This window comes from Lasiodiplodia theobromae, assembly GCF_012971845.1.
Source record: "Lasiodiplodia theobromae strain AM2As chromosome Unknown scaffold_12, whole genome shotgun sequence".
In the NCBI taxonomy this organism is placed as follows: Eukaryota; Fungi; Ascomycota; class Dothideomycetes; order Botryosphaeriales; family Botryosphaeriaceae; genus Lasiodiplodia; species Lasiodiplodia theobromae.
Genome location: NW_023336322.1, coordinates 1,027,797 through 1,042,902, shown reverse-complemented (window position 1 = coordinate 1,042,902; position 15,106 = coordinate 1,027,797). Strand labels below are relative to the sequence as shown.

At 55.6% G+C, this 15,106-nt stretch overlaps 6 protein-coding genes across 6 annotated transcripts; 3 read left to right on the top strand and 3 right to left on the bottom strand.

Annotated features, from left to right (window-relative positions):
* Window positions 1–1,181: 1,181 nt before the first annotated feature.
* LTHEOB_4766 (tRNA nucleotidyltransferase) lies at window positions 1,182–4,124 on the bottom strand (the record flags this gene model as incomplete). Its single annotated transcript, XM_035513836.1, has 4 exons — window positions 1,182–1,315; window positions 1,640–2,506; window positions 2,560–3,123; window positions 3,173–4,124. The coding sequence occupies 4 exons, from the start codon at window positions 4,122–4,124 to the stop codon at window positions 1,182–1,184; spliced, it is 2,517 nt and encodes an 838-aa protein (XP_035374815.1).
* A 507-nt stretch (window positions 4,125–4,631) lies between these two features.
* On the top strand, window positions 4,632–7,240 carry LTHEOB_4765 (Trapp complex protein trs85; the record flags this gene model as incomplete). The annotated part of the gene is made up of 2 exons (XM_035513835.1): window positions 4,632–5,799; window positions 5,853–7,240. The coding sequence occupies 2 exons, from the start codon at window positions 4,632–4,634 to the stop codon at window positions 7,238–7,240; spliced, it is 2,556 nt and encodes an 851-aa protein (XP_035374814.1).
* Window positions 7,241–7,632: 392 nt separating this feature from the next.
* Window positions 7,633–9,210, bottom strand: LTHEOB_4764 (P60 domain-containing protein; the record flags this gene model as incomplete). Its single annotated transcript, XM_035513834.1, has 3 exons — window positions 7,633–7,849; window positions 7,904–8,860; window positions 9,077–9,210. The coding sequence occupies 3 exons, from the start codon at window positions 9,208–9,210 to the stop codon at window positions 7,633–7,635; spliced, it is 1,308 nt and encodes a 435-aa protein (XP_035374813.1).
* A 758-nt stretch (window positions 9,211–9,968) lies between these two features.
* LTHEOB_4763 (Ras small monomeric GTPAse) lies at window positions 9,969–10,965 on the top strand (the record flags this gene model as incomplete). The annotated part of the gene is made up of 6 exons (XM_035513833.1): window positions 9,969–10,009; window positions 10,083–10,108; window positions 10,185–10,273; window positions 10,347–10,476; window positions 10,577–10,849; window positions 10,907–10,965. The coding sequence occupies 6 exons, from the start codon at window positions 9,969–9,971 to the stop codon at window positions 10,963–10,965; spliced, it is 618 nt and encodes a 205-aa protein (XP_035374812.1).
* Window positions 10,966–11,545: 580 nt separating this feature from the next.
* On the bottom strand, window positions 11,546–12,199 carry LTHEOB_4762 (Protein import receptor MAS20-related protein; the record flags this gene model as incomplete). The annotated part of the gene is made up of 3 exons (XM_035513832.1): window positions 11,546–11,635; window positions 11,695–11,798; window positions 11,875–12,199. The coding sequence occupies 3 exons, from the start codon at window positions 12,197–12,199 to the stop codon at window positions 11,546–11,548; spliced, it is 519 nt and encodes a 172-aa protein (XP_035374811.1).
* Window positions 12,200–12,706: 507 nt separating this feature from the next.
* On the top strand, window positions 12,707–14,959 carry LTHEOB_4761 (Exocyst complex component; the record flags this gene model as incomplete). Its single annotated transcript, XM_035513831.1, has 3 exons — window positions 12,707–13,196; window positions 13,246–14,521; window positions 14,578–14,959. 3 exons carry the CDS (start codon window positions 12,707–12,709, stop codon window positions 14,957–14,959), a joined length of 2,148 nt encoding a protein of 715 aa, XP_035374810.1.
* Between the last annotated feature and the right edge of the window lie 147 nt (window positions 14,960–15,106).

Sequence of the window (15,106 nt, the reverse complement as noted above, 5' to 3'; positions counted from 1 at the left end):
TCTAGTAGAGCAGGACTGAAAAGATCATTACCAACTTTCGAGGGTGATGTTTGGGTACCCCCTCGAGCGGCGACTCCATCTTCGGGGCTACGCAGGGCTGCGCGCGGGAGCTCCCCGGAGCTCCGCGGAGGGCCGGAGGGCCGCTAACAGCGTCGATACGCCGTTCTTTGAAAGGGACAGTGAGGAGATGGATCCACAGACTCTCTACGAACGATGTAAGATGACGCTTCTCATGATCGGATTAACGCTCTTGTGAGCACCAGCCTATTTCCGAGAACCTCATGCTCATGGAACGAAAGGATACCACGAAGGAGGAGTCCAGACCACCGACCCTACACAGATCCCGAGCAAGCAAGAATGGTACCTGCCTGTCCGGCAGCTACTCTCCAGCCCATCCGCCATGACGGCCACGGCCCACTGCTCACGATCTAGAATCTCCCCTCCACCCTTCGCCCGTCCCATAATGCAACTACGGACCAAACACCCAAACCAAGCCGCACGAAACCGCCATACACCCGGCCCCTCTCCACCTTCATGCCCGCATACCCTTCCTTGCTTCTCTCGAGTCCAGTCCGGTCCGGCCTTCCACGGCTGCTCGCACTTCCGACGGTGGCGCACTCAATGCGTTTCCCCCTTCCATTCATACCCGATTCCGAAGCCCGACGCTCGTTTTGCATGTACACGTCATGCATATTCGAGCTTGGCGCATTGATTGTTTCGCCACGAAACAATGGGGAAAGCAGCTGAAACGACAGTCGTGGTGATGATTGTGCGGGGGGCCGTGGCGTCGGTGCAAAATGGCGAAACGTGGCTGTCGCAGGGTGCTGGGCTGGGAACACAAGAGAGATGATGTGGCGTGGAGTGGTTGTTGGCGAAAGGAGGAGAGGTATAGGACTCGACCATGGTGCTGGCGGTACACTTTGAGCGGTTGGTTTATGCTGTATATGGCGTGTCAAAAGCCGGAAGATATTATTTCGTCCTGTATTTGACTCATATGCCCAATGATACCAAATTTTATCCAATTTCTCTGTAAGGTAACGGTGTGTTTGTAGGAGTGGTAAGATATTGATGACACGGAAGACCAGATCACACGAAGCCACAACTTCAATGTTCATAGCGATCGATATCTCCTCTTTCACAAAATATAGTACGTCTGCGTACCACGCCCGATGGGCTGCAATCTAAGCAAACAATTCCTCCAGCCTTGCATCCGCTTCGATCAATCGCTGGGTCTCTGCCTCCCACATCATGTCTTCCGAGTCATCATTAACTATCTTCAACCGATCCGAGACCTTTCGCAATTCCACCTTCAGTTCTGCGAACCCATCCTTCGTTTCGCTCTCTGTTGCTAGCCTGACCCAGCACACCGACACTCCCTTCAAAATGTCCTCTGTCCAAGCCTCCATTCGCATCCATGAATTCAGTATCATAGTTTGCATCGTCCGGGAAGCTTGGATCAGCAATGGTGGATAAGCAATGCCCAAGGGATCGGCTAACGTATCTGAAAGAAGCGGCACAACGCTCCTGAGATGTTTGACGGAATGTATACCAAGCTCGTTTATAATGGAGGCAAGGTGTGTAAGCAAACATTCTGCTATACGGACGTGTTCGCCAGAATGAGCATGAGCGAAAAGGATACCGTCCCAAATCAATTTATCCAGCGCTCCAGCACGCTGGTAGAATTCCTCAGAGATGGGGTCTGTACGGGGAGGGATGGGGTAACGGGTTTTAGCGAGAGAAATGAGGGCAGGATATGCAGCATTGAGAAGCAGAATGGATTCCGATTCTGGCGTGAGGGAGGGAAGGTAGGTAAGACATGGGAACAGAGATTTTTCGAATTCCTGTGCAAGGCCAGTCCGTGAGAGCAGCGAAGGTGGTGTGATTTCCACTAGTAGTTTAAGCAGGTCACAGCCTTTTGCTTTGAACTTTGGATCTGAGTCGTCGACGAGAGCAAAGATGGGTGGAATGACCAATGGCCATATTTTTTCGATCCCTTCAGCATCCACGGTGAGGAGAACCCAGCGTAGCAGCTCTAATGCATAACCCTCCTTTTCGCCTTTCCAAGGTTTTGATTCGGACTCGTCCTCGTGAATGAGTTGAGTCGCGCGAGGAGCAGAAGAATGGATGCTCTTACGACCTTGAGCGGTCACTGCGGGATTTTGAGTCTTCGCGAAGAGCGGACGGATGGTAAGCTGGAGGAAGTGCGATGCGAGGTGGGAAGTCAGCTCACCCTTCTTCTTACCGGTCTGCTGCTTGTCAGAGCTAGTCTCTTGAGTCTGGCGCTGAATCCGCACTTCTTCGACTGCACCAGCCGGATCGGTAATGTCAGGGTTGCGCAGTTGCCATGCCATGACTACGTCGAGAGCAGATTTCATCCAAGGACCAGGGGGTGTTTCCAACGCCTTAGCAAGTGTCTTTCCGTCCAGAAGAGGCTTGAGGGCGTAAGCCTCTGTCAGGTTCAGCTTTTGAATATGCTCAAACCACTTGCTGTAAGACGAAATAATCTCTGCCAAATACGTCAGCCACTTGTTGTATAAATATAGGCCAACTGCGGCTCACCTTGTTCTCCTTCAGGAAGGGCCAGGACCTCGTACAAGAGCACGAACAGAGCCTGATTCCTCCAAGTTGGGCCCCACTTGCGAATAGCCATGCCAATAGTGTCGGGAGCAGTAGCATCATCACCCTCGGACTTCTTCTGTGGCAGGCGCTGTTGGACATTGAACTTGTCCTTCAGTCCACGGATCTCCTCGAGGTTCTTGACCGACGCCGTCATGACATCGCAGACCTTGTTCGGAGCTTTAATGCCCTCTCTCGCCACAGAGCAAACCACCGGGGGAGGTGCTTTCGTTCCTGGCTTCAGCGGTTGCGGCTCCGGTGCATCGGCCCACGGAACAATTGCTGAGATGAGCCACGACAAGTATGAGTCCTCGGCATCTCGGATGGTCGTTGACTTGACATTTTTTGAGGCCGGTTCCTGAGACTGCAGTATCCTGGAGAGACACTGATATGCCACAGGCCAATTGGTTGGAGGAGTGAAATTATGATCTTTTGTGGGGTCTGAGAACACCGTCGTGTAGAGGCCAAGGCGGTCAATGTATTGGAGTGCACCAAGGGGGTCGGGTCCTGTGAATAGTTTTAGCATTCCATCTGGGTGATTTGCCAGTCGACTTACCTTTCAATGCCTTTTCCAACTCCACTCCCACTCTTTCACGGCTGATCTTGACGTGGAGCGCTTTCTTGATGTCTTCATTGCCCATGAATTCTTCTGAAGCAGGATCGATGCTGTAGCCAAGTCGACTGGCAAAACGGATCAAGCGCAGTACGCGAAGTGGATCATCCTTGAAAGTTTGGTAAGGCTCGAGGGGCGTACGGATGATACGCAGCTCCATGTCTTCGAAACCTTTGCCCGTGAAGTCTTCAACTTCTGAGGTGTTCAAGTTGTAGAACATGGCATTTACGGTAGCATCGCGGCGGAGAGCGTCCTCTTCTGGAGTGCCAAACTCCATTTGCGGGTTGCGGCTGTCCTCAGAGTACGTCTCCTTCCGTAGGTTGACTAGGTCAATGTCAAGGCCCAGAATTCTGGTTGTCACAGTCTCAAGGTGCTTTGACTTCTCCGGATTGGCTTCAATTTTATGGAGCCCGCCAACCTGTTTGTTCTTTGCAGACGTGCCAGCCTTGTCTGACGAAGCCACGCCTTCAAGACCATACTTCTCGGGATTGCCTGGGATTTCCAAGTACTCTTTCAGACGCAGGCCGAACTGATAGCCGGTCATCTTGTTGATTGCGACGTCTATATCATGGCTCTCGACGCCGAGAAGCTTGTCTCTCACCCATCCGCCGGTGAAACGAAGCACGAGTTTGGCATTTGCCAAATCTTCAGGAAGCTGAACGTGTGACTCATCAGAGGCGGGAGGGGGGTTGTTGTCAATGTATTCAGCAACATCGAGCAGCAGCCTGCGTAGTGTCTGTTCCACTTCGGTAAGCTCCAGCGTACGGGAGCTAGCAGCCTGGGTTGCCATGGTGCTCTCTTGGCCGACCGAAGTGAGGGCGGTGGACTCGAGTTTGCGTCGTTTCAAGCTGCGCTCTTCTGGGTGCGGCGAGGCAGAGGGAGACCGCAAGGACATGCAGCGAAGGATGTGCTGCAAGCCACGTGCAGGAAATCGATATGCGTATGACTGTGTGAAAGAAATTCGCGGCCGGGGTCTAAGGCTGCTGGGAAGAACAAGGCCGAAGCGGTTGACGCGCCGCGCAAACATCCATGTGACTGGAAGCGGGACGAGAGGACGACAGCACGAACAGGTCGATGCGGCTCTGCGCTTTGGCGGAAGGTGCAGGTTGCAGCGTTTGGCAGCAGCGACAATAACGGAGCTGACGTATTTAGTTGCCGCGGGTTTTCTCGCAGATCGGCAGGCACATCCCTGCTCCGCGCACCTGCTCTGCTGGCCAAGCCACGCTTCTATCGCAGCCCACACCTTTCACACTCCGCTTCCCAAACCCTCCGCGCCGATCCTCCACGCCCGCGACGCGTCCAAGCTCTCTCCTCGCGGAACCGCTCCGTCCTGGTCAATCCATGCCCTGTTTCGCCCACTCTGCGAGGCCACCAACCCCCCACCGGCCTGCTCAACGCTCCCATGACGCCTTCACGAGATGATGGGCCGCTGCATACTCCCCATTCCAGCATAGATTCCGGCCGTTCCAATGCACTCCCCAAGCGCACATCGTCGCCCGCACCGTCGATAGCCTCCTCCATATCTAGCCTGCCCCACCGCCGCTCTACTGCCACCCTCTCCTCCGTCTTTGCCTCCACGTCGACCCTGCGACCCAACACTCCGGGATCGGGCACTTCCACTCCGCATGCTCCCATAATCGCTGGCTCTGTCTTCTCGCCGCCGCCACGCACCGGAACCGCGTCGCCAGTCCTCTCCACTGCCGGCATTAGCGATGAGGTCCGCGCCCTCATCCTCCGCTCTTTCGTGCCGCACGTTGGCGTTGTCGCCTCGCCCGATACTGAAGAGATCTGTCGGGGCAAGGGGTTTGCGGGAGGCTTTCTGGAGTTAATACGGCCGTATGGCGACTACGTGCCAGGAAAAGTCACCATCCGGGATAGCAACGGTGCAAGCAAGAGTTGGGATGATTTCGGGGTTCGCTTTACTGGCCTCAAAGATGGCCTGGGAGTCCGCCCGCGGCGCAGTACCGAGGCACGTCCAGGCAGCGCAAACGGCGACCCTCGAGGGGAGCCATTTCCTTTCGTGAGAGTAGGGGGAGACGTTGGTCTCATAGAGGAGGCTGTGGACCGGCACTTATCTTTTGCAGAGCTGCAGATGGGGAGCGCCGCGGACGATTACTTCAATTCTAACAGGTCGAGCGCCGACGCGCCCGGCTCCTCGTCGCCTTTTTACCGACTTTATTTGCGCCGATTGCTTTCTGGATTACCCATTTCCCCCCACGAGACTTTCTCCCACCCGGTGGCCTGCATCATAGCTATCAGCTCCCGCTGCCCGAATCCAATTGAGCAGCTGCGTCAGTTGTACCAGAGCACAAACAACGGCGACCACAGATTGCCACAGTGGGTTAATAACGACTATTTACGATATTACGTGCTTGTGCACGATGAAGATCATGATGACATTGGCAAGTCTACAGCGCTGTATGAGCAGATGAAGCGGCATTTTGGGTTGCATTGCCATCTGTTACGACTCAGGAGTACTCAGTGTGTATCTTCCGATGATGATGCCGTTCGACTCCCTATAAGTGATTGGCTTTCAGCTTCCGAAGAGCTGGCTGAAATTCAGAAACGAGGTAATTTGCAAACCATCTTTCTTCGATTCAACCATTTCTAACTTTTTCTCAAGAAACCTCGGAAGATGTGGAGGATCCAACGCCGTGTCTGTTCGAGTCCGATGCTACCGCAATTCGCACTTTTGTCCGAGAGCTCGTCACACAATCAATCGTCCCCACGATGGAAAGGTACGCCATGCAGTGGAATGAGCAGATCGCGTCCAAGCGGAAAGGAATCAGTGGCCGCTTCATGTCTCTATCTAAACGCTGGACCGGATTTGGATCATCCTCGAGGAATTCGGGCATATCGCTGCAAGGCGGATCAGGCAGTAATTACGACTCGCTTCAAGGCTTTTATCGGCCTGATGCACCAGAAGCTCTGATGCGGAAGCTGGCTGATTATGCCTTCATGCTCCGTGACTTTAGGCTGGCAGCCAGTACTTACGAGATCCTTCGTTCTGATTTCAACAACGACAAGGCCTGGAAGTACTATGCAGGTGCGAACGAGATGACAGTCATAAGCACGTTGCTTGTGCCGCAGAGCATGTCTACAAAGACCCGCATTGAGAACATCGACCAAATGCTTGAGACCGCAAGCTATTCCTATCTCGCCCGCTGCGAAGCACCATACAACGCACTGCGCGGCCTCGCCCTTAGCCTGGAACTCCTTAAGATGCGCGGCCACTCTGCTTGCGATGACGCTGCAAGATGGGCTGCCCGCATCATCGAGACTCGCCTTGTCGGCGCAATCGGGCATGCTCTCTTCACTGAACGTATCTCCGACTGCTACAGCAGCATGCGGGGTGTGGGCAGTATGAACTGGGGTATGCGACGCCGCAAAGCCGGCCTCTGGGCCGTTCTGGCTGCGGATGCATGGATGAAACTCGACAAGAGTGTTCAAGCTGAGAAGTGCCTCGATGCCGCTGCGTCGCTTTACGGCCTGAACGACGACGTTGACGCAGAGGACGAGAAGGCATCTCGCAAGACAGTCGAATTCGAGAGCATGCGCGGCTTCATGGACGAGCTGCGCCAGGCCGTCGTGGCGAGCCGGCTCGCCTCACGCGTCGGGTTCGCTGCAGGCGAAGAAGGCGCGGAAGGCGCAGAGGGCGGCGAGGCAGCTCTTGGAACGTCGCAGGCAGGCGAAGCGGAGGGAGGAGGCGAAGAAGAGATCGTTGAGGAGGTCAGCGAGACGCTGGGCCAGGAGAAGAGGCACCACCGCAAGAGCCTAATCGGCGCCGTCGTGCCGCCGCTCGCAGGCGAAAATGCGCTCTCGCCGATGCGGACGCGTGACGACGCCGATCCGATGGCGTTCCTGTCGCCGGACCAGCAGCTAGACAAAGCAAAGGATGCGGCGGCCGCGCAGGAGCAGATGTTCGAAAAGGCGGAAAGCGGGCAAGGGGCGGCGGGAGAGATGGCGCCGGTGATCGAGGAGGAGGAGGCGGGCGAGAAGAGCGCCGAGTAGTCGGTGCCTATTGTTCTATACCTTCGCTTTGATATCTCTCGGTAGCGGGTAGATTTTGTTTCACCTTTCTGGGGCTCGTTGAGGAAGCCAGTAATGCGTAGAACGGGAGCAGACATGAGTTCGGATGCTCACGCACTTGGAGATGGCGTTCTTGTTCCCTTCTTCTAGGTCGAGCGAGGAGGTGTTGAAGACTTCCCCTTGAACTTTACTTGGTAGATACCTTATACCTTCACTGGACAGACGACTTCAAGTCACGGCCTTTGATACTTCACATGCATTTACGATAGAGGCAGAGGTCCATTCTTCCGATTGAATTATTGTGCAATGCACCTGAAAACGCCTGATATGCAATGGTATGGAAACAGTAAAAACTGCACGGCCGCCTAATAGCATTATCTTCCCTTCGCCAACGTCCAATCCTTGTACGACCACTTCTCCGTAACGGTCGTTTTCGCCTTCTTGCGCTGGCCTCCTTTCCGCGACTCGATCTTGCCGCGCAGAATCATGTTCCGGTAACGATCTTTGATAAGGTTACCCTCGGGCTTGAGCAGGCGCAGGGAATCTTGCAGCTCGTCTGGAAGGACGACTTCGAGTTGGGCTTCGGGGACTCTGGAGGTCATGTTAGAAACAATTTCTGGGGTGATAGTAATCAAGAGAACGTACGGTGCCTTGCCGAATTTTCTTCTCCGCAGAACTTCCTCCTCATCTTCAGAGGATTCCTCATCCTTCTTCACGAGCGCTTGCTCCTTCTTCAATTTATCCTTCTCCTCGACTTCCTTGGCCAGCTGCTTGATACGCTCAGCTTGCTCTTGCTTCTTCTTCATCTGCTCCTCCCACTTGGATTGCCTCTCGGCTTCCTTTCTCCGCTTTGCCTTGTTGCGCTGCTGGGGCGTCTTCCGCTCTGGTCTCTTCTGCTTCAAGTAGCTGTCTTCTGCTTCGCTCTGAATGCCCTCCCATTCGCTTTCCCAAGCACTTTCGTTGCCATCGCTTTCTGGGTCCGGTTCGGCCGCAGCCGCGGCAGCGCGCTCCTCACGTAACCTGTCTTCCTCAGCCTCCTGCAGCCGCTTTTTCTCTGCTTCAACCTCCTTCTCGCCCTCGCGCGTAAGCACCGCATTCCAGTCCTCAAAGGTAGGGTTGTAACTCTTGCCGGCCTCGGGCTTCTTGACCGCGGCGAAAGGTTTTCCGCTTGCCGACAGCACGACGGGCGAGTGCTTCAGCGTCTCCGGCTCGCGGATGGGCTTCTTCTCGGGCAGGAACGAGAAGCGCGGGTCCGGCTTCTTCTCCACGACCGCCCACGGGTCGTGCGTGGCGGTGCCGTCGGCCTGGACGACGTCCTTCTCGGTAGTGTCGCCGCCGTGCGCGATGCTCTTCAACCGCTGCAGCTCCTTGTGCGAGACGTATTTGCCGACCTTGTGGCGCTTGTTGCTCGGCTCGATGATGCCGTCGGTGACCTTGGACGAGCGTTTGCGCGAATCAACGGCGGGCACGGCGGAGCGCTGGGCGAGGATCTCGTCGGCCTTGAGCGGCTTGTGGCGCTTCTGGACTTCCTTCTTGATGTCGGCGGATCCGGCCGTGTCGACGGCGAAGAGCTCGTCCGAAGTCTTGTCGGCAACGACACCTCTGCGGAATTATGTTAGAAAGAGACAGACTAAGCAATTGGGCTATAGTGTGAGCCGCAGCAACAGGCGATTCCCCACGCGCAAGGGGTCGAAGCTGCAGTCTGGCCGTAGTTCTCCTCGAATTTTCCCTACGTCCTCGTCCGGCTCTGCGCTTCGACCCCCCGCGTATGACCTCCCACTTCTTGGCGGAAAATTCGTGTGAAATTGTGGTTCTTACCCATGAATGACTTCGTCGCGAATTTCTTCGAGTCCTGTCTGCACGTCGGAAACGTCGACATTCTTGCGCCAGGCCTTCTTGCCCTTGCGCGAGGGCTGCTTGCGCTGCTGGGGCGCTTCGGCGGTTGCTGCCATGGTTGGTGGACTAAAGAATGACGATTGCAGCGCCAAGGAAGAGTGCGTCGTTGTTTGTTAGGCGCAAATGCTGTGAGAGTCCCTCCCGGTGTTGGTCAGGGCGCTCGCACTTTTTTTCCGGTCAGCCTCGTTCGTCTCTCTCTCACCGCCCGTCGGATCTAATCGATAAGCTGGCAGGGGGCTCCCACTGACCCAAGCTTACTGTATCTTCACAGCTCGAGATGGTTAGCAAAGGTACCCCTAGGAACCAGTGCCCGCTTCGTCAGAAAGTCGTGGCGACAGAATCAGGGCCCTTGGTAGAGAAAAAATTAGTGCTCTCGACTTCACTTCTTTCAAGCTGGAGGTCTACGGCAGAATGTCCATCATTCTGTCTGCAGAGAAAGATGCTATACCTAATTTTTCCATTGCCGACGACGGCAGCAAGGGGGCACAAGGCGGATGAAACGACTCTTGTGTCCGCGGGGGAGCTCTTCCGTCGCATCCATCGATAAGACCCTCATCGCTCGCTAGCCCACAGTGGGTCTAGCGAGTTCCCGAAGGTGTGGGCTAGCACGGGATCCCTGCACCTTCTCTGCGTTCGGTGATGGGTGTTTGCCCTCCTGAACAGCGTCTGAGCGCCGTCCGAGCGACTACTTGACAGTTGTATATCCCCACACGCCGCCGCCGCTCTCACCGACCATTCCATTCTCTTTTTCCTCCTCTCCCTTTGACAGCTCGCGCGCTCCACTGGTGCATCTCTCCACACAGCAAACTCCAAAATGGCGCAATCAGGCTACTCCAACCCGCTGAAGAAGTTCAAGTAAGACAGCCCGTGGCCCCGCCATGCCACATTATCCACATCTGAACACCAAAGGAGACTGACACGATCGCAGGCTGGTGTTCCTGGGCGAGCAGAGCGGTAAGCCTGCCTTTTCGCAATCGTTTTGACGGAGCTTCGCAGAGCGTCGCAATGGCTAACACCGCTTCTGCTGCAGTCGGCAAGACGTCTCTGATCACCCGGTTCATGTACGACTCGTTCGACAACACCTATCAGGCTACGATTGGTATCGATTTCCTGTCCAAGGTGCGTCACCCGGAGCTTCTGCAGTTCCCTCACGGCTTTCTAGTCGCAGTAGCTGATCAATTGACCCCCGCAGACCATGTACCTTGAGGACCGCACGGTCCGGTTACAGCTTTGGGATACTGCCGGTCAGGAGCGTTTCCGCAGCTTGATTCCCTCGTACATCCGCGATTCCAGTGTCGCCGTCGTCGTCTACGACATTTCCAGTAAATCTCTCCGAGACCCCCCACTATAGCCTGCGTCGAACCACACAAGGTCCCGCGGCAGATGGAGTATTCGGTGGCTAACTGGTAAAACAACGTGCAGACCGCAAGTCCTTTGAGAACACGCGGAAATGGGTGGATGACGTTCGCGGCGAGCGCGGCAATGACGTGATCATTGTCTTGGTCGGTAACAAGACGGACTTGAACGACAAGAGGGAGGTCACGACGGCGCAGGGCGAAGAGGAGGCCAAGAAGAACAACCTCATGTTCATCGAGACCAGCGCGAAGCTCGGCCACAACGTGAAAACGCTTTTCCGGCGCATCGCGCAGGCGCTGCCCGGCATGGAGGGCGAGAACCAGCAGAACCCCAGCCAGAGTCAGTTTCCCTCGTCCCCGCCGGCTTCTTGGCAAATTTTTACTGACGCTCCGGCAGTGATCGACGTGAACGTCAACCCCAATCCTCCCGAGGAGGGCCAAGGATGCGCCTGCTAAATGAGTACTCCGGCTGCCTTTGCCGACCTCGACGATTACCTTCGGATTTTTGTATAAACCGCAGCGGCGTGTTTATTTTGTAAATGCCCTCTCGCGCCCCTTCAGGTCATGGGTGGGTCCGTTGCAAGCATGGCGTTATAGGGACGGCCATGGATGCGGTAATAATGGGAGCACGCTGTATGATTAGAATGCCGACGAAAGATATTGCGTAATGAGAGCATGCGTCCAGGACACGACAAAACATTTCTTTTGGTATTTAAAGTAGCGTGAGCCACAGCAGCTACGAATGCTATGGATGCCCACCGTGTTGATTGCGCCAAATCCTTCCCTACACAACGAATTCCTTCTATGCATTCAATCCATCCATCCGTAGCGTCACCAAAGCCACCCCAGACTCCAGATAGCCGCTATGTATTTACAACAAACATGGTGTACAGGGAGTTGGGATTGCTCAATTTTCCGTCTACACGCGTTGTCGCGCAACGCTTTTTGTTTACTTCTGGCGAACCGCGGGCTCGCCTGTCTTCAGCGCGCCAATTGGATTTATAGAGCCGGCATCTCCTCAAAAGGCGAACCGGCTTTACTCGTCGACGGCGTTGTCGTTCGCGGGCTTGCCAATGGGTATCGACTTGTCGTGGGCGATCATCTCGGCGAGGATGTCAAGAATGGGCTACGCGGGTTACATAAGCACTCTGTTTGCTGCCAACAATGCGCAAGCCCAACACATACCTTAGGGACGGTCTTATCGTAGATGTTGATCAGCTCCTTGGGCTGCGGGTAGACCTTGAGGGCCTTGTAGAAGCAGAGCGCGGCTTCGATGGGGTCGGATCCGGCTACAGAGCAAAAATTATATCATCAGCGCGATGCCTTCTACCAGCACGTGCGGTCAGACGGAGATATAAAACTTACCGTCCTGGGTCATCTGCTCGCCGTGAGCGACCTCCTGCATGAAGTAGCCCTCAACCTCCTCCGGGTCGCGCGGGAAGCCCTCCTCGTTGGCGCGGTCGACGGCCTCGCGGATCAATATCCTCTGCTGGGCGGCGCCGGCCTCAGCCTCCTCTTTGGCGGCGCGCGCCTGCTTCTTGGACTCGCGCTTCAGAGCCTTGCGGAACTCGGCATCATTCCTCCGCTTGTAGTCGAAGTAGAAGGCGTAGGCCACGAAGCCGGTGACGACGGCGCCGACGCTGGCGAGCACGACGGTCGAAGTCTTGATGGACGGCGCGGTGGAAGACATGTCTGTTTATGCGGCGGGTGAGGGGCGGTAACGAATTGCCGGATGTCTTATTTGCGTGGAGGATACGGGCGCGCGGCGTCTTGCCGGATCGAGAAGTGCGATGGCCGATGGGTGGTGTTCGCTCAAGAAGCCGCCGCTCGCGTCCGCTGAAGGTCAAGATTTGAAACTAACGACGCAATGCCCGATCCAACGCCTCCCGCAAAGTCCTGGCCGCACCACGTATCTCGCCCGCCCGCGTTTGCAGCTCCAACATTGACCACGCAAAAGCTACGTCTCATATCTGTTGTTTGTGCGCAATTCCTCTTCTGCTGCAGCTACACGCTAAGACACGCGCACCTGCTGCTATCCGTGACCCTCGGTTGACCGCGTCACTTTGGGCGCTGCAGGCGGCCTGAGACTGCGGGACGTGCGTCGTTCATTGTCCTTCCCCGAACTCCGTCCCGCCCGCCTCAGCCTCCGTGACGACAGGCAACAACCACGTACCCCGCCCACCACACCTCCACCGCCATGGATGAGAAGGAGAAGAGCAGCAGGGGCATTTCGCTCCGCAAAAAGAAGAAGGACCGCCCGAAGATCAGTGCCCCCAAGCAAATCAGCGGACCGCTGCCCGAGAACCTTCAAGGCCCGGCCATTCCAGACGAGTTTCGCCAGAAAGCACAGGCTGCACGAGAGCAAGCTGCTGCTGCTGCCGCCGCCGCCGCTTCAGAAGGGGAGAGTCCTGGGGGCGGACAGCCTCTAAATGCTCCTCGCGAACGCCCCCAGCCTGCTGCTAGCGGAAAGACCTCGGACCTGGTGAAGAGGAGGTACTCAACGCGCTTCAACCAGCTACCCAACGAAGGTCCCCCCGGCGGCCCCCCGCTCCCCGCCGTGCCTGGGATTCCCAAACAATTCGCTCCCCCGCCTCCCGTCGCGGAAGGCAAACCTATCAGGACAGATGGACGTGGGATTAAGGTGGACATCAAGGCGCTCAGGGATCCTAGCCTCAGGCCCGAGCAGTGTACGTGGCATATGCGATGCGGTGTGATAAGATGCTAATATTCGAACAGACGTCGCGTCGCTGCTTGCTGATGCTTCGGAAGCCGATATCCAGAGATACCAGGAGGACTTGCGCAAAGTCAAGAACCGCACCTCTTCGGACTTACAACATAATGTTTACCAGAACCGTACCCAGTTTATCAAGATCAGTAAAGAGGCAGACAAGCTCAAGGGCGAGATGCGCACCCTTCGCGCGCTCATGTCTGACTTGACCAGCACATTGGGCCAGGCCACGTCGTCCAGCTCGTTCAAGTCACCCGATACCGGAAGCTCGCGCCGGAATGCCAACCGCAGCTCCGTCGCCAACCTTGAAGCCCTTTGGAACACACACTTGCAGACACTGTGGAAGAGGGTCGAGGGCTCGCAGAAATTCTTGCCTGCCATTCCTGGTCGTCATATTGTGTACGAGTCGGGACGCTGGGTGGAGCTCAATGCTGCCACTTGGAAGGTCAGACGAAGGGTGCACCTCATTCTTCTTAACGACCACTTGCTCGTCGCTGCCGAAAAGAAACGCACCGATGCCCCACAAAACTCTCGGGATGCGAAACAGGCGCAGCAGCATACACAGCTTGTTGCCGTTCGGTGCTGGCCCCTGCAAGATGTCCAGATGGTGGATTTATCAACCAAAACAAATGCTGGCCGTGACCAAGGCGAGAAAAAGCGTGCTGCTGACTCGATCAATGTTCGCGTCGGAACAGAGTCTTTCACATTTGCTAATCCTGGCAGTGATCAAGTTGAGAAGGCTACTTTGCTGTCGTCATTCCGGAAGGCCACGGAGGACCTGCGCAAGAATTTGGAGGCCGAAACTGAAGAAAGAAGCAAGACTAATGACTCTGTTAACTATTACGCTACCAGAGATCTGAGCGTACTCAAGGAGCAAGACTTGCTTGAAGGCCTCGGTGAAAGCGCTTCCCAAAACCGGTCAAGCCTCTTCGTTGATGTCGATGGAAAGAGACAGAGCATTCGGTGGGTTGAGAGCCAACTGGATGAACTGGACATTGATATTGCGTTGCACCGCTTTGAAGCAGCTGTCGAAAAGGTTGATCGTCTTCGGCGAATATCCAAGAGCATTAAAGGCAATCCTCTTGCGCAAGAGATCTTCCAGCACAAGGGAAATGAGCGAGCAGCGAAGCTTGCAGGACTCTTGACAAGGCAGCTTCAGGAGACGCACAACTGGCCGACGGCAACGAAGAAGCACGTTGACTGGCTCATTCAGCTGGGCTTCGAAGACCGGGCCCGGGAATCCTACCTCGAGGCCCGCAGCGGCATCATAAAGAAGCGGATAAGGTAAGTTGCTCACAAGAAAAGGTTGGGTTATGCACGTCTAACTTACACTTTCGCAGACAATGCGTCTTTGATGGCGACCTCCACCAATACATTTTCCAAATATCCTTCATCTACTTCACACTCATCCGCAACACCGTGGTCACCTACCAGAGCTGCTTCCAGGCCACCATGATGTCAGCCTGTGTCAAGTGGGCCAAGGACCACGTAGAGGATTTCAACAGCATCCTTTCCCGCCAGCTTAGCACCATCGACGAGGAGAGCACCATGTGGGAGGAGTGCATGGCGCGCGCCAGGGAGCACGGATCGATGCTGTCCGAGGTCGGGCTCGACTTCAAGGACCTGGTCGGCAAGGGTGTTAGGCTGAGAGATTCGGGAATTGATCTCTCGACGGGTAGATCCGCGGAGGATGGACCGGCGGGATTGGGATTGACCACTTGAGATCCGCTGGTCGGATGGGGACAGATGGTGGAAGGTAGATGATCATGGTCTTTTTTGGTGCTTTTGTTTTGTGGGTGGTATGCATTTGGCATTTCAATGGGGCAGTGCAAACCATGTTAACTTGTGCCTGTGAGCGTCACTGTAAGG